General features: G+C 38.7%; 1 protein-coding gene across 1 annotated transcript; it reads right to left on the bottom strand.

Moving 5' to 3' along the window:
- Positions 1 to 13121: 13121 nt before the first annotated feature.
- Positions 13122 to 15865, bottom strand: LOC107824690 (B3 domain-containing protein REM8). Its single transcript, XM_016651489.2, has 4 exons — positions 15097 to 15865; positions 14612 to 14930; positions 13918 to 14027; positions 13122 to 13805 (listed from the first exon to the last, which is right to left on the bottom strand). The coding sequence occupies exons 1-4, from the start codon at positions 15298 to 15300 to the stop codon at positions 13548 to 13550; spliced, it is 891 nt and encodes a 296-aa protein (XP_016506975.2). The 5' UTR covers positions 15301 to 15865; the 3' UTR covers positions 13122 to 13547.
- Between the last annotated feature and the right edge of the window lie 9500 nt (positions 15866 to 25365).

The following is a 25365-nucleotide window of genomic DNA, read 5'->3' as shown; positions in this document are numbered from 1 at the left end:
TGATTTCTTGGCCTATATTGAGTGCGTTGCATTGATTTTGGTTAGATTCAGGACGTTTGGAGGCTGATTCCAAAGGCAAAGGCATAGCGGAGTAGGATTTGGCTTGGTTTTAAGTAAGTAACATTTCCAAACTTGGTTCTGAGGGTTCGAAACCCTGAACTACGTATTATATGATTAATATTGAGGGGACGCAAATGCCAAGTGACGGATGTGGGGGAGTGCACCGGGTGAATTGTGGCCTGGTCCATTCCATGGCACCGCTTAGAGACTCTTCTTGTTGATATATGTGTTGTGATTATATGATTAAGGAAATGAAATGTAAAACATGCTAATTATCATGTTAGGGTTTCACGCCGATACTATTGAGACCCGAGTGGTCGTTTCTTGCTGTCATCTGATTAGTTTCATTGATATTGTACTTAGTGTTGTTCATGTATATCATATCATGTCTCAGTCTTGGTTGTTGTTATATGGCATATCATATCATTATTTCGGGCTAGTTTCATAGTATTGTGAGCTTGTGTGTGTGAGACTGGAGAGTGATAACTGAATGAGGCCGAGAGCCTGATTATGAGTGACAGTTATGGGATTGGGCTGCATGCCATAGCAGATTATTGATTATGACTTTGTTGGTTTGTTATAGCGCTTGGGCTGAAAGGAGACCCTGCGGAGTCTACACACCCCCAGTGAGCATGGATGATATTATTGAGGGATGGATTTCCTTGGACATAGATTTATCCGAAGTATTGATACCTAGAGATGGATTTCTCCTCGGAGTTGGATTACCCTTGTTCCTCGGTACCGGTTGAAGTCAGTATTGTATATATATTTCAGGATGGATTTCCCTGGGCCAGATGTTCATATGCGGTACCGAGTGGTTGAGCACTTGAGAGTGGGCGCACATGGTGCATTTTCATACATTTCTAGCATTGACATGTAGAGATTTTGCTAAACTTTATACTTCACATTGTCCGGATTGGTATTTTTCTTTATTGTTGAGTTGAATAATTGAATTGCTAGCATGCCTACTTTACTGTACAATCTGAATGTGTTATAATTGTTGAGGTTTAGTTCGTCTCTACCTATCAGTCCATAGTTTGGACTTGGTACTTATTGAGCTGGTGTACTCATGTTACCCCCTGCACCTTGTGTGCAGATCTAGGTATCTTAAGTCACGGCAGTGGCTGTTGATTATTACAGTCATGGATTATCACCGGAGATAGCGAGGTAGTTGTCTGGCGATCGTAGTCCCGCCTTTCTCCTTCTGTATCTTCCTTTTAGTATACTTTGGCTACTTTCAGACTATTTTTGTCTTGTTATGTTTAACAATTGTAGTATTGCTCATGACTTAGTGACACCCGAGGTTGGGCTTATATTTCCGTATTTTGGTTTTTGGCTTTATATCTTTATTGCAATTTCAGTTGAAAAAGGTTGCTATTTAAATCTTAATGAAATGTTAAACTATTTTGGGAATGTGTTGGCTGGCCTAGTTCCACGATAGGCGCCATCACAACAGGATTGGTTTTGGGATAGGTTACATAGGTCTCACGAGTCATGAGTAGGTTTAGTAGAGTCTTACGGATCGGTACGGAGACGTCTGTACTTATCTTCGAGACGTTGCAGAACCTTTAGGAAAAGCTTCACATTCTTGAATTCTTGTCGTGCGAATCTGTTGATTCTGGTATCAAACTTTTGTTATTCTATTCTCTCACAGATGGTGAGGACACGTGTTACCGGTCAGGACGGACGGCCACTAGTACCACCAATTGGGGCCACTAGAGGTCGAGGTCGAGGTCGTGATAGGGTCAGGGGTGTAGCCCGCACAACAGCTAGGGCAGCACTTGTAGATCCACCAGCCGCCCCAGTTTATGATCAGGTCCCAATTGTGGATGCTCCACAAGGACCAGTTCACGCACCGGCCGTGCCTATTATTATTCAGGGCTTTCAAGAGACCTTGGCTCAGATCTTGACTGCGTGCACCAGTTTTGCTCAGGAAATCGTTGTTTCTACTATAGCAGCTACTTCTTAGGTCGAGGGAGGCACTCAGACTCCCGCCACTCGTACACCCGAGCAAGTTGTTCAGGGAGTGCAGACAACGGAGGCACCACCAGCCCAGCGGGATGCACCTGCTCAGGATTTTATGGTACCAGTCATGCCTGATGACGAGCTGCATCGATTAGAGAGGTTTGGTAGATTTCAGCCTCCGACTATAAGTGGTGCAGAGGGCGAGGATGCCTAGGATTTTTTGGACAAGTGTTAGAGGATTCTACGTATAGCGGGTATTCTGGAGACTAGTGGGGTCTCATTTACTACCTTTCAGTTTTCTGGAGATACCTTTACTTGGTGGGAGGCTTATTAGAGGCGTAAGCTTATTGGTGCAGTGCCTTTTACCTAGTATTAGTTGGCATTCTCTTCCTAGAGAAGTATGTACTGCAGTCCCGTAGAGAGGAGCTACGCAGGTAGTTCGAGCAGTTGCGTTTGGAAGATATGACCGTGACATAGTATGAGATGAAATTCTTCGAGTTGGCCCGTCATTCTATCTAGTTAGTTCCCACTTATAGGGAGAGGATCAGGAGGTTCGTTGATGGTCTCACTTATTAGCTATGAATTTTTCTGACTAGAGAGGGGGTATCTGGTCATGGTTCTCATAGTTCACATCAGGGTCACTCATCTCTTAGTGCCCTTCCAGCTCAGAGTTCGACTTATTCACCATCAGTTCAGGATTCATCTATGCCTGGTTCTTCTAGTGGGTATCCCGGTGCTCGGGGCTTCCTTTAGTCCCCATTGCCAGTGACCGATAGAGGTTGCTTCGAGTGTGGATTTTTGGGTTATATCAAGAGGTTTTGTCCCTGTCTTACGGGAGGTTCATCCTAGTAGAGGAGTCAGCCTTCGGCTTCAGCACCAGTTACTTCCCACCCGCCCAGCCAGCTCGGGGTGGAGGTCAGTCAGCTAGGGGTTGCCCTAGAGGGGGAGGCCGTCAGGTGGTGGTTAGGCTCGTTTTTATGCACTCCCAGCCAGACCCAATGTTATTTCTTCAGATGTTGTGATTACAGGTATTATCTCAGTCTACCACAGAGATGCCTCTGTATTATTTGACCATAGTTCCACCTTTTCATATGTGTCATCATATTTTGCTCATTATTTGGATATGCACCTCAGCTATTCGTGTATCTACCCCAGTGGGCGATACTGTTATTATGGACCGCATATATCAGTCTTGTGTGGTGACTATTAGGGGTTTGGATACCCGAGTGGACCTCTTATTGCTTATGGTTGTTTTTGATGTGATATTGGGCATGGATTGGTTACCTTCGTGTCATGCTATTTTGGAATGTCATGCTAAGACAGTAACGTTAGCTATGTCGGGGTTTCCACGGATTGAGTGGCTAGGTTTGACAGATTATGTTTCTAGTAGGGTGATCTCATACTTGAAGGCCCAGCAGATGGTTGGGAAGGGTTGTCTTTCTTATTTGGCCTTTGTGAGGGATGTCAGTGCAGAGACTCCTAGCTTCTCGGATGTGTTTCCTACAGACTTGTCGGGCATGTCATCGGATAGGGATATTGACTTTGGTATTGATTTGGTGTCGGGCACTCAGCCCATTTCTATTCTACCATATCATATGGCACCGGCGGAGTTGAAGAAATTGAAGGAGCAACTTTAGGAACTCCTCGATAAGGGGTTTATTCGGCCTAGTGTGTCACTGTGAGGTACGCATGTCCTATTTGTGAAGAAGGATGGAACTATGAGGATGTGCATTTATTATAGGTAGTTGAAAAAAGTCACAATCAAGAACAAATATCCTTTTCCTCATATTGAAGAATTATTTGACCAGCTTCAGGGAGCGAGAGTGTTCTCCAATATTGATCTCCGGTCAGGGGATCACCAGTTGAAGATCAGGGACTTGGACATTCTTAAGATAGCTTTTAGGACCCGATATGGTCATTATGAGTTCCTTGTGATGTCTTTTGGGCTGACTAATTCCCCAGCAACGTTCATGCATTTGATGAACAACGTGTTTCGGCCTTATCTCAACTCGTTTGTTATTGTATTCATTGATGATATTCTGGTGTACTCGCGTAGTCAGGAGGAGCACGCTGAGCCTTTGAGAGTTGTATTGCAGTGGTTGAGGGAGGAGAAGCTTTATGCAAAGTTCTCCAAGTGTGAGTTTTGGCTCAGTTCAGTGGCATTCTTGGGACACGTGGTGTCCAGTGAGGGTATTCAGGTTGATCCAAAGAAGATAGAGGCGTTCTAGAGTTGGCCCAGACCATCCTCAGCCACAAAGATTCATAGCTTTCTTGGTTTGGCGAGTTATTACCGTCGGTTCATTTAGGGATTTTCATCTATAGCACTACCCTTGACCAAATTGACTCAAAAGGGTGCTCTTTTCATGTGGTCGGATGAGTGTGAGGCGAGCTTTCAGAAACTCAAGACTGCCTTGACCACAGCTCCAGTGTTAGTTTTTCCATCAGCTTCAGGTTCTTATACGGTATATTGTGATGCTTCTCGGGTTAGCATCGGGTGTGTGTTGATATAGGAGGGTAGAGTGATTGCTTATGCTTCTCGTCAGTTGAATCCCCATGAGAAGAACTACCCTGTTCATGATTTGGATTTGGCTGTCATTGTTCACACATTGAAAATTTGGAGGCATTATCTCTATGGTGTGTCTTGTGAAGTATTTACTGATCATCATAGCCTCCAACACTTGTTCAAACATAAGGATCTCAATTTGAGGCAGCGGAGATGGTTAGAGCTACTAAAGGACAATGATATTACTATCTTGTATCATCTGGGAAAGGCCAATGTCGTGGCCGATGCCTTGAGTAGGAAAGCGGTGAGTATGGACAGTTTGGCATACATTCCTGTTGGGGAGAGACCTCTTGTATATGATGTTCAGGCCTTGGCAAGTCAGTTTGTGAGGTTGGATATTTTGGAGCCCAATCGGATCTTAGCTTGTGTGGTTTCTTGGTCTTCTATGTTTGATCGTATCAGAAAGTGTCAGTGTGATGATCCTCATTTACTTTTCCTCAAGGATAGAGTTCAGCAAGGCGATGCCAGAGATGTGACTATTGGTGATAACGGGGTATTGAGGATGCAGGTTCGGATATATGTGCGGCTTCGGGAGTTGATTCTTGAGGAGGCCCATAGCTCGCGGTATTCCATCCATTCGGGTGCCACAAAAATGTACCAGGATTTGAGACAACACTATTGGTAAAGGAGAATGAAGAAGGATATAGTGGGATTTGTAGCTCGGTGTCTCAATTATTAGCAGGTGAAATATGAGCATCAGAGACCGGGAGGCTTACTCCAGCAGAAGGATATTCCAGAGTGGAAGTGGGAGTGGATCACCATAGATTTTGTAGTTGGACTCCCACGGACTTTGAGAAAGTTCGATGTTATTTGGGTGATTGTGGATCGGCTGACCAAGTCTGCGCACTTCATTCATGTGTGTACTACCTATTCTTCAGAGCGATTAGCTGAGATTTATATCCAAGAGATTGTTCACCTGCATAGTGTCCCAGTTTCTATCATTCAGATAGAGGTACTCAGTTTACATCGCAATTTTGGAGGGCCATACAGTGAGAGTTGGGTACTCAGGTTGAGTTGAGCACAACTTTTTACCCTCAGACGGATGGACAGTCCGAGCGTACTATTTAGATATTGGAGAACATGTTGCGCTCTTGTGTAATTGATTTTGGGGGTTCATGAGACCAGTTTCAACCGCTCGCGGAGTTTTCTTACAACAACAGTTATCAGTTGAGTATTCAGACGACTCCATATGACGCTTTATATGGGAGATGGTGTAGATCTCCAGTAGGTTGGTTTGAGCCGGGCAAAGCTAGGCTTTTGGGTACAGACTTGGTACAGGATGCTTTGGACAAGGTGAAAGTGATTCAGGAGTAGCTTCGTACAGCACAGTCATCTTACATGGTCGAGGAGAAGGTTCTACTAAAGGTTTCACCCATGAAGGGTATTATGAGATTTGGGAAGATGTGCAAATTGTGCCCTCAGTTCATTGGGCATTTTAAGGTGCTTCGGAGGATTGGGGAGGTGGCTTATGAGCTCGCTTTGCCATCTAGCTTGTCGGGGGTGCATTCGGTATTTCATGTTTCTATGCTGTGGAAGTATATCAGCAATCTGTCTCATGTTTTGGGTTTCAGAACGGTTCAGTTAGACGGTGATTTGACTTATGACATGGAGCTAGTGTCTATTTTGGAGCGGCAGGTCCGAAAGTTGATATCAAAGGATATAGCGTCAGTGAAAGTGCAGTGGAGAGGTCGGCTCGTGGAGGAGGCTACTTGGGAGACCGAGCGGGAGATGCGGAGCAGATATCCACACCTATTTAAGGTTTCAGGTATGTTTCTATACTCGTTCGAGGACGAACATTTGTTTAAGAGGGGGAGGATGTGATGACTTGACCAGTCATTTCATGAGTTATAGCCCTGTTTTCCCCATTTCTACTTCTTTATGTGATGTTCAGCTGTGTTTTGTGGTATCAGGTTGGTTGGTTCAAATTCGGAGTGGTTTTGGAGAGAAATGAGACACTTAGTCTCCCATTTTGAAGTTAAGTTAGAATAGTCAACCGGATGTTGACTTATGAGTAGATGATCTCGGATGTGAATTCTAAAAGTTCGGTTAGCTCCGTTAGGTAATTTTGAAGTTAGGAGCATGTTCGAAATGTAATTTGGAGGTCCGTGGTAGATTTAGGCTTGAATTAGCGAAATTGGAGATTTGGAGTTTCTCGGTCGGCAGTAGAAATTTTGATATCGGTGTCGGAATAAAATTCTATAAATTGGGATAGGTCCATAGTGTCATTTGTGACGTATTTGCAAAATTTCAGGTCATTCAAACGAAGTTTGATAGGTTTCGGCATCCTTTGCGGAATTCGGAAGTTTAAAAGTTCTTAGGCTTGAATCCGACGGTGATTTGATTTTTTAATGTTGTTTGGAGTGTTCCAAAGGTTTGAATAAGTTTGAATAGTAGTATATAAGTTGTTGGTATTTTCAGTTGAGGTCCCGAGGGCCTCGGGATGAATTCGGATGGTTAACGGGAGAGTTGGAAATTGGTTTGAGCAGCTAAAGCTGTTGCTTTTGTCATTTCTGCACCTGTGGATTGGGGAACGCAGGTGCGAGGTCCGCAAAAGCGGAAATGGACTACAGAAGCGGAGAAGGACCGCAGAAGTGGATGTTGGACAGCATCTGCGAGCCCGTAGGTGCGAGGCCTGGGGCACAGGTGTGGAAGCTGGGGATTTAAGTGAAATGCACAGATGCGGAATTTTGACCGCATGTGCGGTCCCGTAGGTGCTTGAATTTGGCTGCAGATCCGGAAGTGTTGGGGCAGAATGTATAAAAAGGCCCCTTCGCGAATTTTGGTCATTCTTCACCATTTTTCATCCGGATTTGGAGCTTTGGGAAGCAATTTGAAGAGGGATTCAAGGGGGTTTTCACTGAGGTGAGTAATTTGAGCCCTAATACTCGTGATTATGGTAGTTTTCTATGGTTTAATCATGTAATTAGTGGTGATTAAGGGTGAAATGAGGGGTTAGGGCTTGGGATTTCGGATAGAGTTTTGATTGAGGGTTTGAGGGGTCAAATGGAGTCGGATTTTGATAATTCTAGTATGTATGGAATTTTGAGTGAAAGGAGTTTCTAGTTTGCATTTTTTGTCGGATTTCGAGACGTGGGCCTGGGGGCCGGGTTTGGGTGAATTTCGGGATTTTGGTTTGAATTGATATTTTTTCGTTTGGAATTGATTCCTTGGCCTATATTGATTGCGTTGCATTTCTTTTGGTTAGATCCGAGACGTTTGGAGGCCGATTCCAGAGGCAAAGGCGTAGCGGAGTAGGATTTGGCTTGGTTTGAGGTAAGTAACGCTTCCAAACTTGGTTTTGAGGGTTCGAAACCCCGAACTACGTGTTATATAATTAATATTGAGGTGAGGCAAATGCCATGTGATGGGCGTGTGGGCGTGCGCCGGGAGAATTGTGGCCTGGTTCATTCCATGGCACCGCTTAGAGACTCTTCTTGTTGATATATGTGTTATGATTATATGATTAACGAATTGAACTGTAAAACATGCTAATTATCATGTTACGGTTTCACGCTGATACTGTTGAGACCGAGTGGTCGTTTCTTGCTGCCATCTCATTAGTTTCATTGATAATCTATACTCAGTCTTATTCATGCATATCATATCATGTCTTAGTCTCGGTTGTTGTTATTTGGCACATCATATCATTGTTCGAGCTACTTTCATGGCATTGTGAGCCTGTATGTGTGAGACTGGAGAGTGATGACTGAGTGAGGCCAAGAGCCTGATTATGAGTGACAGTTGTGGGATCGGGCTGCACACCGCAGCAGATTATTGATTATGCCTTCGTTGGCTTGTTATAGCACTTGGGCTTTAAGGAGCCCCTCCACAGTCTACACATCCTAGTGAAAGCGGATGATATTATTGAGGGATGGATTTCCTTGGACATGGATTTTTCCGAAGTATTTGATATCTGGAGATGGATTTCTCCCCAAGGTTGGACTGCCCTTTTTCCTCGGTACTAGGTGAATAGTCAGTATTGTATATATATTCTGGGATGGATTTCCCTGGGCCAGATGGCCATATCCAGTACCGAGTGGTTGAGCACTTGAGAGTGGGAGCACATGGTGCATTTTCATACATTTCTTGCATTGACATGTAGAGATTTTGCTAAGCTTTATACTTCACATTGTCCGGATTGGTATTTTTCTTTATTGTTGAGTTGAATAATTGAATTGCTAGAATGCCTACTTTACTGTACAATCTGAATGTGTTATAATTGTTGAGGTTTAGTTCGTCACTACCTATCAGTCCATAGTTTGGACTTGTTACTTACTAAATTGGTGTACTCACCTTACCCCTTGCACCTTGTGTGCAGATCCAGGTATCTCAGGTCACGGTAGCGACTGTTGATTATTCCAGTCGCGGATTATCACCGGAGATAGCGAGGTAACTGCCTGGTGATCGCAGTCCCACCTTTCTCCTTCTTTATCTTCCTTCTAGTATACTTTGGCTACTTTGAGACTATTTTTGTCTTGTTGTGTTTCAGAACAATTGTAGTATTGCTCATGACTTAGTAACACCTGAGGTCGGGCTTATATTTCCGCATTTTGGTTTTTGGCTTTATATCTTTATGGCAATTTCAATTGAAAAAGATTGTTATTTAAATCTTAATGAAATGTTGAACTATTTTGGGAATGTGTCAGCTGGCCTAGTTCCATAATAGGTGCCATCACAACCGGGTTAGTTTTGGGGTCGTGACAGGCATGTTGTAATTAATCACAGAGTCATGCAAGGGACGAACAATTCACTACAAGAATAATTAATGACAAATAACAAATTACGGCATGAAAAGTAATTAAAGCATGTAACAATTAAGGCATGGAATGAGATAATTCATGAAATACGAGAAAAATATGGAAACAAATATTTTGACGATGTATATACACTCGTCACCTCGCATATACGCCATTTCACACGTAATTCACCGAACATGTAGTTCAAAGGTTCTTAATTCCCTCAAATTAAGGTTAGAACCAATAAATACCTCATTCCGCAATCAAGTCAAAGCTCAACCAGGGCCTTTCCTCTAAAATTCACTTCCAAAGCAACCAAAATCAACTTAATATCATCAAACAATGCTATGGAAATCAATTATAATAGATAAAGCTAAGATTTTTATACTTTTCCCAAAAAGTCAATAAAAGTCAATCTGGGGCCTGTCCGGTCAAAACTCGGGTCCAAAGGTAGATTCTGATTACCCATGATCCTACGAGTTCATATATGTGATTAGTTTTAAAATCGGAGTCCAAATCGACTTTCAAAACTCAATTTATTATTTTTCAAAAACTTGACAAGGTTTCACAAATTTTTTCACTTTAATTCACATGATTTTGATGTTAAAATCTAAGATAAATTGATGGAATATGATTAGAAATGGATGAGAATCACTTACCAAAAGTTTGTAGATGAAATTCTCTCTTCAAAATCGTCTCCTACCGAGTCTAAGGTTCAAAAATGAGAGAATGTTTCCAAAAATCACGTCTCCCAGCCCTTTTACTAGTTGCAGATGTCGCGTCTGCGACACAAAGTTCGCATTTGCCAACCCTCGCAATTGCGAACCATGGCTCACATTTGTGAACCCTGACAGCCTCATGAGACCTCGTAATTGCGAGATGGGAGTTTGGCAAATGTGAACAAATGTTCGCAATTGCGAACTAAGGCAAAATCTGGCAGACTTTGCAAATGTGAAGGAGATGTCATAGTTGTGACAACCGAGCCCCCACTGTCACATTTGCAATTGCGATGATGGTGCTCGCAAATGCGATACTTGAGCACCAGCAACACCAACAGTCAAATTTCAGTTCAAAACTATTTCGGAACATGTCTGAAACTCAGCCTAGCCCTCGGGACTCTAACCCAAACATCCACACAAGTCAAAAAAATCATACAAACTCGTTCGCGCAATCAAAACAAAGTACATCTAAAACTATGAATTGAACTCTAAAACGCATGAATTTCAAAGTAAAGTTCAAGAATTTCTAAAATTAAAACTAAACGTCGGAATCCTATCAAATCAACTCCAAACGATACCAAAATTTGCAAACAAGTTCTAAATACCATAACGGACCTATTCCATGTCCAAAAATTAAATTCCGAGCTCGATAGCTAAAAGTCAACATACGGTCAAACCTTTCAACTTCAAATTGCCAAATTTCGACAAATTAACACGATTCTACCTACGGACTTCCGAAATCAATTCTAGGCATACGCCCAAGTCCGAAATCACGATACGGAGCTACCGGGACCGTCAAAACACGGATCCATATCCGTTTACATACAATATTGACCGTAGTCAATTCCAATCATTTTTAAGGAAAAATTTCACATTTTCTTCAATTTTCCACATAAAAACTTTCAAGAACATGACAAGGAAAATGTTTTCCAATTTTTCCATGTATGGTTGGCTTAAATGTTTTGGAAAATATTTTCTTTATGAACTCATTTTCCTCCAATTAGAGGAAAATGTTTTCCTTATCAAGAGAAGGGAAAACATTTTCCAAAACTCCTTCTCACCAACCCACCCCACCCTCACCAACCCACCCCACCCCTCTCCAAAAAAAGGTTTTTTTTTAAATTTCAGTTTTTCTGTTTCCACCCACCCTACTACCCCTCCACCCCACCTCCACCCTCACCCGTATTTTTTTTACCTTAATTTTTTTTTTTTTTGCAATTTCAAATTTCTGTTTTTTTCGTTTTTCTGCACCACCCATCACCCGCCCCTCCCCCTCCCGCACAAAAAAAAAATTTACTTTTTTTTGTAATTTAAATTTCTATTTTTTTTTTCGTTTTACTGCCCCCAGCCCCGCCCTCCAAAAAATAATTTTAAATATATTTTTCAGTTTTAATTTTATTATTTATTGGTTTAAAGACTCAAAATTTTACAAGTTCCAAAATTATGAGTTCGAAGGTTTATGTGTTTGGAAGTTTACGGGTTTAGAAATTATAAAGTTTACGGGTTCGAAAGTTTATGAAATTTGTGGGTCCGGAAGGTTATTGGTTTGAAAGTTTATGGCTTCATGTTTATTATATCTAAATTATTTATGAATACTTTTGAGAAGTTATTTCCCTTAATTTGCGTACCAAACACCGGAAAATGAATAAGATTTACTACTTATTTCTAAGAAAACATTTTCTTAAAAAATATTTTCCACGGAAAACATTTTCCGTTATACCAAACACACCCTAAATGGAGCTAGTCGAGGTCTTAGAACATGGAAATAAAAGCTAAAGCTCAAAAAGACCTATCGGGCCATTACATCAAATGATATAATTCTCCAACTACTTAGAGCCATCTAATCATTAATAAAGATGTTCTCATCACAAACCAGTATTTAGGGAATTTTATTTTGTGTCTCATACAACTGACACTAGTTGTATGAGGCAATTTTTTTGTCTCACGGTTTTATGGACCAAGATTTCTGTGGACCCAAAAGTGTAAGATTGGAGTCCACAAATTTGTGAGACAAAAAGGAGCCTCATACAACTAGTGTAAGTTGTATGAGACACAAAATAAAACTTCTCGGTATTTAGTATTTAACGGATATTCAAGGATCAAAGGTTTTACTGGTCATTGATTTGGAATCTTCCTAATTGTTATTTTAGGTAAATTATCAATTGGTTTCATATCAAGGGTATTAACACAATATTTTGTTTAGCCAATAATACAAGTGATTATGATGAAAAAACCTACTTGAATATATATAAAAACAATTCTGCACGTTAGTAATCGTAGAGGTTAAAAATATGTGGTAACAATTCTGCAGGTTTTAACTTCTTAACCTTCTCTCTCTTAACCAAGTTGGGTCGGCCCACATGAAGCGACCCGCAACCCGTGATTCTATTCCCAACATCATATAAGTCTCACAAACAACAGTGATAACATTCTTCGCAAGACAGGTTTCAAGATGAGTTCAAAAAAGAGGAGCTGTTTGGGGTGATGTTCCTTTTACTTCCTCTTTTCAATTCTGTGTTTATGAAGAGCGAACTCTTTTTCACTGCATTTTCAATAAAACCCATGACACTAATAGAACAGATACCCCTAGAATTCAAATTACAAAAAATTCTCCAAACTTGATAATAAAAAACTCATGATACTGCACGAAGATGAGAGTGTCCTTTTTGTCTTCGTTCTTGTAGCCAAATTATGGTAATGAAAAGTTTTGCAGAAAATAGAAGTAGCTACACAACAGAACAATTAATGGACCAGCATACAAATCCATTGTTGTTTTCTTCCCATCCAAAAATCAAAACCAACATATACCATTAAGAGAATGTGTCATATCCATAATGAGATTTTCAATTCTTTTGAAGGTTTTCTATGATGGCTAAAACATAATGTGGAAGTTTACATTATAGCATTGCAGATACTGATTCAAGTCTGTCCTGCAGCTGATACACCAGAATCAGGATCAGAAGTGCTTATCTGAATTCTGAACTAGGCAGATGAGATGATAAGAAATGAAGCAAACGCTCTGAATAACTTTCTTTTACAAAATATAAGACTTCTTTTCTCATAAAAGGAACGAAAAAATATGAAAAATACGTATTAATAGACTTTGGCCGAATGCCCAAGATAGTCATTACGTTTCAAAATACTATAAAATAATCTGGGGATACACCCCTTTAAACAAATGTACAAGGCCAAATGAGTACATCATAACTCACAGGCTGTAGCCAAAGTACTACTGTGAAGACAGGGGAAAACCTCAGCATTTCTTTACTGCAAGATTTCGGTAGCAAGAGCTAGTATATTCTCTCCACAAAAACAGAGCTTTCATCTCTCTGAAGAGCTGCTTCTTGGGAAATCTCAGTGACATTGCAGCTTTCATGCTCATTTTTTCGCTAGGGATAACACGTGCTGTGCTTATTTTCTCTGCAGCAGCTAGCAGTACAACTCATTGCTGATCAGCCACGTAATGAACCTTTCCCTAATGAAATTAAGTTTACAAGGTACAGCCTACATGACACGGACATTCATTGTAATGGATTTTGAGTCGCTATTTGTGCGATCAATATGGAAGATGCAAACATCTCCTACTTTTAGCTTGTTGCTTAAAAAGAAGTTACGCCAGCCTGTTGTCATAATGACATATAAAGTCTTCCCAACAGAGCAAATTCTTAGACTCACAGGACATGATATACCTGATGGACCTGTTAACGTTATGATTGTATTCTGAAGGAGTGCATTTGAATGACAAAATTCCGTGGGTATATGCTGTCATAAGAGCAAATCAGGAAAAGATCATATAGGATATATTTAGAAAAAATTCATTGTTTGTGCTGTTATTATAGGTTCAGATAAAGGAAAAGAAGAGTTGAAAGCTCACCAAATAAGGAGAACGTTTTCTGACGTTATATTCTTTTATTCTTGCCGTAAACTCAGAACTTCCTTTCACGTATTGGTGGAGCAGTACATCTCCCTCAGGTTTCCTTTTCTCTACAGAAGTGAGAAATATTCCATTCAACTAAATTACTCATCATAGATGTGGCTTTAGCAATGTTATTAAAGATCAAACCTTTCTTATTCCAAATCCAATTCTTGATTGCCATAATAGTACTACAACAATCATACCAAGCTAAAGTATACTTCGTAACAGTAATCGTGCTAAACAAGACGAATCAGGAAATTAGTGTAGGTTGTCTCAGCAGCATATGTCATCCCCTACAACTACTACAAGCATGTTGTCTTGTTCATAACAGACATGTCCCTCAATTAGACGACATATTTGTTCATATAACACATGTTTTAACAAAAATATTGACAATTACTTCCGGTTACTTTAACTACTACTACTACTAGTCTACTACTACCATAGTTGTCTATAACTAAATACAGATTTTGAACATCAGCTTCAGCAGTAGGAAATCCAAGCAAAAGAATCTAGCTTACTATGTTAGGAAAAGAAAGCGACTAAGGTGTCTGGGTTCGTGTCAAATTTATTACCAAAAGTGATTAATATGAGGAATACACTGTGTGTTTTACAGATCAATATAGGAAAATTAACAATCTAGGAAACTTACCTATTCTGCACTCTAGAGATTTCACCTGGGAAGGTACTTGTTGTTGTTTACCATCTTCCAACATCAAATACTTTTTGTCACAACCAGTAGAATCAAGAAGGCTAACACTGAAATTCATATTACCCAAGTGCTCAAATACAGCAAAGTCTCCAATTCTGAGGTTATAATTTTGCACAAATTGTTCCCAACCCTTATCAAACCAAATAACATCATTCTTCGATCGACCAATTTCTACATTCCATGTACCCTTTCCATGTTTTAAAGTCGCTTTTTCTGATTTTTCCCCTTTTAGCTTCAAACAAAAATCTGGTGGAATTGTCTGGTGAATTGAAACCAAAAAAAAAAAACTAATAGAAGTTAGAGAAACAAAGTCTTGGAGGTTAGAAAAACTGATACTACTACCTAAAAACAGGATTCAAAAGAAAATTGGGTGAAAGGGTCGAGATTATTTCAGGGGAAAAATTAAAAAAGAAATAGTATCTTACAAGTTTTGCATGGAAACCAGGCACCATGACTTTGAAGAAACGTCTGCTAATCGGAAGTTCGTTTTCCATTGTAGAAGGAGAAGAAGATGAAGATGAAGATGGCACTGTTAGGTTTTGAGAATAATTTTGAGAGATGCTATATGCGTGGAAAGTTTTTAGATCAAACACAATTGCTCCTATATAATAGAGGAGGTGGATTACCATAATCTAACAGTTTCAGGTTTTGCACAAGGGTTTCTTTTGAATTTCCAAATAACCAAATTTGTTCTCCCTCTCTAGTATTTGTTGTCCTCGAGAACCGTTAATATTAGTAGTGTTTATTATTAGGGGTAATGGGGTCATATTTTTCAGAAAATAATAATATTGTTTATTACTCCATGGAAATACTAGTACTCGTCTCTTTTAGTTTTCAAATATTTTAAAAATAAATTTTATTTTTACTTGTTACTTATCGCATAATAATAATACCAACATTCCTAATATCAGTGGCGTTGCCAGAAAATTGGTCAAAGGTGTCCAAACTTTAAAGGAGTAAATTCTTTTTAGTTGAGTGGGTGCACAAAACTTTCTTCTTTCTTTTTTACTGATGAGTGGGTGCACCCAAAATTCAAAATCAAATTACATTTAATTTAACTAAATTCTAAATCATAAAAAAACTTATAATTATAAAACTATTAATTGTATAAATCAAAACTAATATAGAAAAGTCAGGAAAAACAAATTTAGTTACTAGTTGAATTATATAAAGAATAACACACATAAAAACTAATGTAAAGAATAAAAATAAAAATAAAAAAGAAGAAGAAGAAAAATCACGCAACATAAAAAGAAGATTAGTAACTACTCCTTTAAATTGGTACAGTAAAACAAAAAGTCGTAGGCCAAAATGAAAAACGAAAAGTAGTTGAAATGAAAGAAAGAGTGCCTCTAATTTTTTTCATTTTAATTGATTGATTTCTACTGAAATAGTAGAAACTAGAAAAAAAATATGGACCATTTTACTTGATGTGCAGTATTTTTAGATGATGCATTTCTCAGTTTTATAGATCTGTAGTTAATATAAAAAAAAATATGTTAATGCATTCAAAATTAAAGAAGAATTGGTAGGAATTAATAAGGAAGAGAATAATATGTAACACTAGTAGAATCTGGCCCAGCAATCTACGTACCAGCCTCGTTGTCAAGTTTTGTTTGTTTTATTTATATTTTCTTAAAAATGACTACAAAAGGTTAAAAAGCGCTACCAGCAAGAATAGAAACGCCAACCTCGGAGGCTTCAAATGAACACCCTTACAGCTGGACTGTCACTCTAAGGGGTCGTTTGGTAGGGTGTATAAGAATAGTGCGGAATAATGTGTATTAGTAATGTATGTATTAGTAATGCAAGCATTAGTTATGCAAGCATTAGTTATGCAAATATTATTTCTTATATATTGTTTGGTGTGGTGTATTAAAATTATAATGCATTGCATAATTTTTTTTTAAAAATAGTTGCTTACAAAAATGCCCTCCATATTCTCTAGCTTTAAGAAACTTTAAGGACAATTTTATCTTTAATCATGCTAATGCATGCATTAAAGCCTTGATATTACTAATGCCATGGTGTTCTATGCATTACTTATGCATAGGATAATGCCAAGTATGATGTAGTATTAGTTATACACAAGTTGAAAAAAGGTACCAAACAAGGTATTAGTAATGCATAGAGCTAATGCTTGCATTATTTTTTCTAATATCTCCTACCAAACGACCCCTAAGTTGTGCCATAGAGTGTGCATTGTCACACCTCCTTTTTCCTACACCCGAAGGTATATAAGGGAGTTTTTCCAATTAAAGTGACATTATTCTAAATGAGATTATTTAATTATTTCAGAGTCACCACCTGAGATAATTTATGGTGTCCCAAATCACCGGTTAAAATTCCGAATCGAGGAAGTTGACTCTTATTTAATGGTCTACGAACACAGAAATCCGGGTAAGGAATTCTGTTAACCCGAGAGAAGGTGTTAGGCATTCCCGAGTTCTGTGGTTCTACCACGGTCGCTTAGTGATTTATACTTGGCTAAAATTGCCTAATTACTTATTTTAAAACTTATGTGCATTTATCTTTTACCGCTTTTAATCACTTGATTTTTTTGTAATTAAAGAATTGAGTTACGCGTACGTATACTCTTTTCTTTTGGCGCGTCAAAAAATCATGTCACGCAAACGTGTCCACAATTAATAACGCTTGGTTTATTTATATTAAGAAAGGTTTGGTTGAAGTTGCGCGAACGCATCCCTCGAGTTACTTTTTGGAATTAAAATCGCAATTATGTTACGGGAACGTATACATAATCACAATACTAGTCTAAATCGAGCCTAAAGCAAACTACGATGTTCTTGAATTATTATTATTCCTAAATTAGATAACCACATGGACAAATCAACCAACGATATTCATGACTAATCAACCATCTATTGCGTTAATCTTTTTTTCTTATTTTGAATTACAAGCAGCAGTAGTAGTGGTATCAATTAGGTAAGTAATTAAGTATGACTATTTTTCTTTTCTTTTTCTTGAGATCATACAAATATACATCCCCACATATGAATTACTACAATATAATGAACAAGTACGGATCAACATAGTGCAGATGCTTTTGTACCAAAGTCTCAATGTGAAATTAATTAACAAAGAGGCTACTAAAACAAAATATATGAGATGAATTGTTGGGATTAAATTAAAATCTTATTCTAACACTTTTTTTCATTTAGTGATCTTTCAAAATGGTCCTAACGTGAAAATAGATCATATAGACCCATAATTGGTACTAAAAGCAAAAAGCAAAAAAGCAAAAAGCAAAAAGCAAAAAATACTACTAATATTTTAGCCGCTTTTAATATTTTCGAAAAAAATTCAAAGTTATTTAAAACACATCGTAAACCACGCTATATAAAATGCACCCGTGGTTCACGACACATTTTATATAACATTGTTGAAAATTAGAACCGGGCTACATGAAATGTACTCCCGAATATTAGTAGCCATGATAATTATATAATTAACGTGCCTAAAGAAAACTAAAAACATTATTTACTCTATATTACTTATATACACATATCAAGAACAACAGTAAATTAAAGAGTGATTAAATCACAAAACAAGGCTGCAAAATATACTTTTTATTCTCTAGCCAACTTTGTACTACGCTCTGTGAAAATTGCCCCTTGTAAAATGAATTATACACTTCCTTCAAGATGATTTATTTACCACAATGGACAAAGGATTAAAACTAGAAAAAAGATAATTCACTAACAGTAGTACTTACTATTACTCAACCAAAAAGAAGAACTCATTTCCTAACTTAACACAAATAGTTAAATTCATTCAACGAGGAAGTCTTATAGTGTAAAAATTATTGACTAGTGCTAAAACTGTACGAAAATGAATGGCAGTCATGAGATAGTCCCTTTTATGTTTGTTCAACCTAGCTAGGAGTATTTCGTCCACTCCTAAAAGCTACCATACACACAAAATAAAAGATGAAACACCCATACCATGCGAATTACATGAACAAAACCAATACAGAGAAGCAAAATATAATCAAGATCTTTCACCAAACAAGTAAAATGAATATGAGATAAAATAAACACAAGGAAGAGAACCTGTAGTATTGCAAAGCAAAGTACTTATTTGATATGATGATAACAATCCTCCTCCAACCTATACAGCAAATCATTAGAACTATAACCAAACATCGTCGATCTCATCGACGGAACCTCAGACAACGACCACCTCAACGACGGCTTGGATTTTCAAAGACCTTGGGGCTATTTCGTGGCGTTAAAGGGTGGTTTAGGAGCTAGCTTCAGGTTGAAGCAGCAATGGACGAGAGATGGGAGACGACGATAGTGCGGACGAAGCTGGTGAGAGATCTGGCAGGTATGCGGCTGAAGCAGTGACGTTTCACATGGGTTTTTCGACTGTGATTACACGCTGGAATTTCATTGTATTTTAGTTGGGTTTTGGCTAGGACTTTGGTGGTGTTTTATGGGGTGTTTTTCAGGTGGAAAAGATGAGCTCTCATGGCTCTTTCATGGTGGATGTTAAGCTCTAGATATAGAATTTTTAGGAGGAAGAAGACCCTTTTTTCGTTGGTTGCCTCTGTATATCCAGTGTATATCGAGAGTATCTCTAGTGTATATAGAATGTATACTGACCGTATATCAAGTGTATACCCTCTGTCTCCGTTAAGAAGAAGCCATCCTTTTTTTTGTCTCTGTATTTTGAACTTCTCCTCTCGTTTCTTCTTACTTGAATTATTGTTTTTCTTTTTTTCTCCCTTTCACTAAGTCTTTGTTGTCTCTTTATAGAGAAGACAATTGATAATTTTTTGTTCCTCCCATTTGGAGTGGAGAGCGTGGGTTTTGAGTGGAGGAAAATGGGAATTGGCTTAGTGGAATTATGAGTGGAATGGAGTGAGGATGTGGAATTGTGAGTGGAGAACAAAATGGGGGACAAGAAGTGGGGAACAAAGGGGATGGATGTGAGGAAATAAAAGAGAGTGGGGGGAACCAGCGTAGGGGACAAGGGAAAGTGGGAAAGATGGGTGAGAAGTGAGGTATTGGAGAGATAAGTGGGAAAAAATTCAAATACGGTCAAAATTAGGTGTTCACATGCATTTATCGATATATCATCATAATAGAGACCATTTTACCTATATATACGGTCTAATTTTCCGGCGAAGGGTGTTCGGTTAATTATACTTACTTGGTTGTAGCTCCGCCCCTGCCCAGTATAATTCCACAAGTGGGGTCTAAGGAGGGTAGTGTGTATGCAGACCTTACCCCTACTTGGCGAGATAGAGAGACTATTTCCAATAGACCCAAGAAAAGGCGAAAAGAGAGAAAGGAAGAAGACGATGAAGAAAGAAAGAATAGGGAGACAAAGGACGATAAGAAAAAGGGGGAAAAGACAACTACAGTAACAACAACTTCAACAACAACAACAACAACAACAATAGCAATAATAACAAAAACAACAACAAAATATGTAAACGATAAAATAGCATCAAATAGTAACAAACTGGAAAATACGATACACAGAGCGAACGAGACAATAAGCAAATACTAGGGGTCAAAGAATACGAAAAAAACAAGGGACCTATTAATACTACTACAAATAATAGGGAACTCTCCACTACCTACTAGCCAACTACCCTAATCTTCGACCTTCACACCCTTCTATCCTGCGCCATGTCCTCAGTGAGTTGAAGTAGCGCCATATCCTGCCTAATCACCTCTCCCCAATACTTTTTCGGCCCTCTTCTACCCTTTCTCAGCCCCGCCACGACCAGCCTCTCACACCTCCTAACAGGAGCATCCGTACTCCTCCTCTGCACGTACCCAAACCATCTCAGCCTCAACTCCCGCATCTTGTCTTCTACGGGGGTCACTCCCACTTTGTCCCGAATAACTTCGTTCCTAATCATATCTCTTCTGATATGCCCACACATTTATCTCAGCATCCTCATTTCTGCTACTTTCATCCTCTGAACATGGGAGTTCTTGACCAGTCAACACTCAGCCTCATACTCCATCACTCGATAGAGCTTACCTCTTAAGTCTTGGTGGCACCTTCTTATCACACAAAACACCGGATGCGAGCCTCCATTTCATCCACCCCGCACCGATACGGTGGGAGGCCTCATCATCAATCTCCCCATTACCTTGGAAACTTCTCGCATATCAAGAGAAAAATAATTTATTTTTTTTGTTTTACCCTTAGCATTAATTACTCATTCCAAATCAATTACTAATTAATATGGGTATCATAGTAAATTGTGCACTTTTTTTTATTTTTTAAGGGGCATAAAAAGTCCAAAATGGACAACTAAAAATGAACGGATGAAGTAATTAATTCGCACAAGCAATCAAATATTTCTTTTTATATGTTATAAATAGAATTCTATTTAAGGTGAATGTCGATATTTTAGAGAGATTGTAAGGATTTTACTTGGTGTCTAAGTCACTCTTGCCTTATAAATAAAGGGGTTCCATTCCATTGTAATTGATCCCAAATCAATAAGAATTCTCTCTCTCTACTTTTCTCTGCAATACTCTTCTTCTTCTTTTATTGTTTCATAACACGTTATCAGCACGAGACTCTAACCAATTGAGTAGAAGCTTTGAGATTGAGCATAATGATTGTCTATTGTTCCATAAACTTCCTTCATGATTAAATTTTGGATTTAAGGTAAGTATTTTACTTTATTTTTCTCTTTTAAATTCTTGAAATTCTATAATTTGATTTTATATACAAGCAATGACAACAAAGTTTGATTATAACTCTAACGGAGTTTGTAAGAAATTATAACCACCTGAAGTGGTAAAATTTCTATGTCTTGCCATGATCAAATTCATATATGATTGTGGGCAAACTATTGAAAACTCGTCCCATTGAATTTGCCCCATTCTCATTCCCTTAAGAGAATATGATCGCAGTATATGATAAGTTTGAAATAAGACAAAATTATTACTATAAACGTATCAATAAATGTGGATGTGGCAATAGACGAAATTATAATCGTCATCATTATGGTAATGAGAACAATAAGGATTCTCAAAATAATCCTTCACTCTGTGAAAGTAATATTTATCATCGATTTGGCATGAGATTTCATAAAGCACATATAGATAATTGTGGTCCATTCATGATGTGAATGTGAAAACATGTGATTTATGAATACATATTCATTCTTGAAATAATATGAAGTGCTAGTGATAGTAAATATACCACACTCACCTCTAGAATGAGATTTGAGGGAAAATAAGAAAATAATATCATTAATATGGCATGAATGGTCATTGGTCACATACCTATTGTACGCTAAAATATTTTGGCGACGTGACTATTAAAAGACAACGGTAATGCATGAAACAGATCTTGCATATAATTTTGACCATAACCATAATGGTATAACTTTATCTTTAAAAGAGATATTCACCATATGGATGTTGATGAATATGTGGTAGTACCAAATTAATTGAGAGCTCTAGAAGAGCCAATTATTACTATTTTGGAGGAATAAAATTGATTATCAATAAGGCATTGTGTTGTAGTAAGTCTCAAAGAAACTTATTGAGTTTCTAAAGTATTCACGAAAGTGGTCGGTTATATTGAGACTATAAATAAAGGAAAGATTTAATATCTTCTATTTCTACAACTTGTAGCCGGGTTATATGTATGTAAAAAGTTACCCGCTTTATTCTCCAGTTTGTACTACACAAACAAAAGAATGCCATAATAAGATAGAAGTTTATTGATATAAAAACTCATATCATAATAAACTTGGAGTTTATTGATAATTGCACACATCATGGTGTAAACCTGAAGTTTATTAATATTGATAATTTATTCAGTTGGCATAAATGGTTTAGCCATTTTAATCTAAGTATGATATGCAAAAATAAAAGAGAATTCATATGGGTAAATAATAAAGAACTAGAAAGTTCTTTACGAATTCTCTTACGTTGTTTGTTCTTATTAATTAGTTGACCAACTAAAATTGAGATTGAATCCCATAAATGCTGGAAATATCAAAGGTGAATATGGGCCCATTCACTTGTCATGTATACCATATAAGATGCATCTATGAGATGGTTACATGTGCGATTATTATTAACCCGCAACATAGAGCTCAATAATTTAATTTCGAGCATAATTTCTAGATTTTCTATTCAAGAAGTCCATCTTGATAAGTTGGTTTACATCATAGTTGGTTTAGCAAAATAATTTATTGAGTGTCTCCACTTAATAGCTAAACTATTGCTTATGAGAACAAAATTGTCTATATCAGTTTGATATAGGTTATTGTGACGACCCGGCCAGTCGTCTCATGAGTTACCGCTCCGTTTTCCCCATTTTTGCTTCTTTATGCTTTGTTTATCCATGTTATGTGATATCGGGTTGGTCGGATCGATTCCGGAAGGAATTTGGTAAGGTTTGAGACACTTAGTCTCTTTTGAGGGATCTTAAGTTGAAAAAGTCAACTAGATGTTGACTTATGTGTTAGAAGGCTCGGAAGTGAATTCCGATGGTTCGGTTAGCTTTGGTAGGTAATTTGTGACTTAGGAGTGTGATCGGAATGAGTTTTGGAGGTTCGGAGTAGATTTAAGCTTGAATTGGTGAAGTTGATATTTTGGTGATTTCCAATCGATAGGCGAGATTTTGATATAGGGGTCGGAATGGAATTCCAAGAGTTGCAGTAGTTCTGTTGTATCATTTGGAATGTGTGTGCAAAATTTTAGGTCATTCGGACGTGGTTGGGTTGGGTTTTGTTCAAAAGCGTAATTCAGAAGATTTTAGAAAGCTTGCCTTGAATCCGATGTGTTTTGGGTGATTTGATATTGTTTGAGGTGTTTTGGTGATTGGAAAAAGTTTGAATAAGGTTTTAGGGTGCCTTTGGTTGAGGTCCCAGGGGCCTCGGGTAAGTTTCGGGTGGTCAATCGGATCATCCTGAAGTTGGAAAAATTGTAGATTTTGAGTTCCAGCAGTTGCAGACATTTTGGCATTCGCGTTCGCGAGAGGACCCTCGCGTTCGCGAAGAGTCAGCTGAGGGAGGTGGAAATTTAGCCTTCACGTTTGCGAGGCAGGTGATGCGTTCGCGAAGGGCTGCAAGATTATGCATAGCGTTCGCGGCGTGTAGTCGCGTTCACATAGAAGGAATTTAGAGGCGGAGCTTCAATGAAATTAACCCATCGCGTTCACAATTGATGGTTCGCGTTCGTGAAGCTTCGTCTTAGTAAAGCATCGCGTTCGCGAGGTCTTGGTCGCAAACGCGTGGGAGAAAAATTGGTCAGAGTAAATTTGTGCTTCGCGAACGCGAGGCTTTGACCGCATTTGCGAAGAAGGAAATTAAGACCTAGGCAGAATGTTTTTAACTTGTCTTGTCCGCGATTTTGGGGCTCATTTCCTCCATAATTGGTCATTTTGGGAGCTTTTTGAAGGAGATTGAAGAGGGATTCAAGGGGAATCATTGGGAGATAAGATTCTTGGACTTAAAACTCGATTATTATGTGAATTCCACCTAGAAAATTATGGAACTTAAGCTAAAAGTTGAAGAACTAGGGCTTGGTAATTTGGACATTTGATTTGGGATTTGAAGGACCATTTGGGGTCGGATTTGAGAACTTTTGATATGTATGAACTCGTGGGAAGATAAGGAACCTATTGATGTAAAATTTTATTGAATTCCGAGACGTGGGCCTGGGGGTCGGGTTTTGGTAATTTCGGGATTTGTGCCATTTATTGATTGTTTTCGCTTGGGCTTCTTTCCCTTAGCATATTTTGACGTCCTCATTCTGATTTTGGATAGATTCGATGCGAGTGGAGGCCGATTCGAGGGGCAAAGGCATCGCGAGCTAGAGATTTAGCCAGTTCGAGGTGAGTAATGATTGTAAATGATGTTTTGAGGGTTTGAAACCCCAGATTGCACATCGTAGTGTTATATTGAGGTGAGACACACGCTTGATGATGAGCGTGGGGTCGTGCACTATTGGGGATTGTGACTTGGTCCGTCCCGGTTGATGATTTTACCCCGTATTTGGCTGAAACTTATTTGTTATCATCATGTTTTGGGTTGAATGCCATATTTGGGCTTCGTGCTAACTGTTTGAACCCTTCGGGGTTTTTTATTGATATTTCCTCACTGTTTTGACTTTATACTTGAACTCAGTCATGTTAATTTCCACTATTTTACTATTCAGTCATGTTTACTAAGTTTTTAAGACTTAAATGATATTTTAAATGATGTTCAGGCTGAGAAACACGGTTTTACTATTGCCCGAGAGGCTTGTGATAATTTTTGATTGAGTAAGGTCGGGGGCCTACATTGTGAGGAAACACTGATATTGATTTGATGCCGAGGTCCTGAGATATGTATGCCACGAGGTGGCTTGATTGATATGAGGCCGAGAGCCTAGTGATGATGCCACGAGATGGCTTGATATTACGCTTGGGCCGTAAGGGGCCCCTCCAAGAGTCTGCACACCCCCAGTGAGCGCGGGTACCCATTGTGATGTGAGATTGAGCCCGAGGGGCTATTATTGTTCTTAGATGTTGCCCGAGGGGCGGATGTGGTGATATTGTGCCCGAGGGGCGAACTTCTATTTGTTTACTTTACCTTAATTACCTATCAATTACTTGTTTACTTGTTGAAAGAGGATTTTACTTGACTTTCCACTGTTTTACTGCTTCATTATAGAATGTCTTGTGCCTTACGTGTT

The sequence above is a fragment of the Nicotiana tabacum genome, chromosome 18 (genome assembly GCF_000715075.1).
Source record: "Nicotiana tabacum cultivar K326 chromosome 18, ASM71507v2, whole genome shotgun sequence".
Classification (NCBI taxonomy): domain Eukaryota; kingdom Viridiplantae; phylum Streptophyta; class Magnoliopsida; order Solanales; family Solanaceae; genus Nicotiana; species Nicotiana tabacum.
This window is presented reverse-complemented; position numbering and strand designations above follow the sequence as displayed.

What these genes read in the sequence shown, in the direction of transcription:
- LOC107824690 (XM_016651489.2), bottom strand. Translation starts at nt 15,300, where the DNA reads ATGGTAATCCACCTCCTCTATTATATAGGAGCAATTGTGTTTGATCTA. An exon ending in CTGGTTTCCATGCAAAACTT is followed by an intron (nt 14,931 to 15,096) that starts GTAAGATACTAT and finishes TCAATTCACCAG; the next exon opens with ACAATTCCACCAGATTTTTG. An exon ending in ATCTCTAGAGTGCAGAATAG is followed by an intron (nt 14,028 to 14,611) that starts GTAAGTTTCCTA and finishes TCACTTCTGTAG; the next exon opens with AGAAAAGGAAACCTGAGGGA.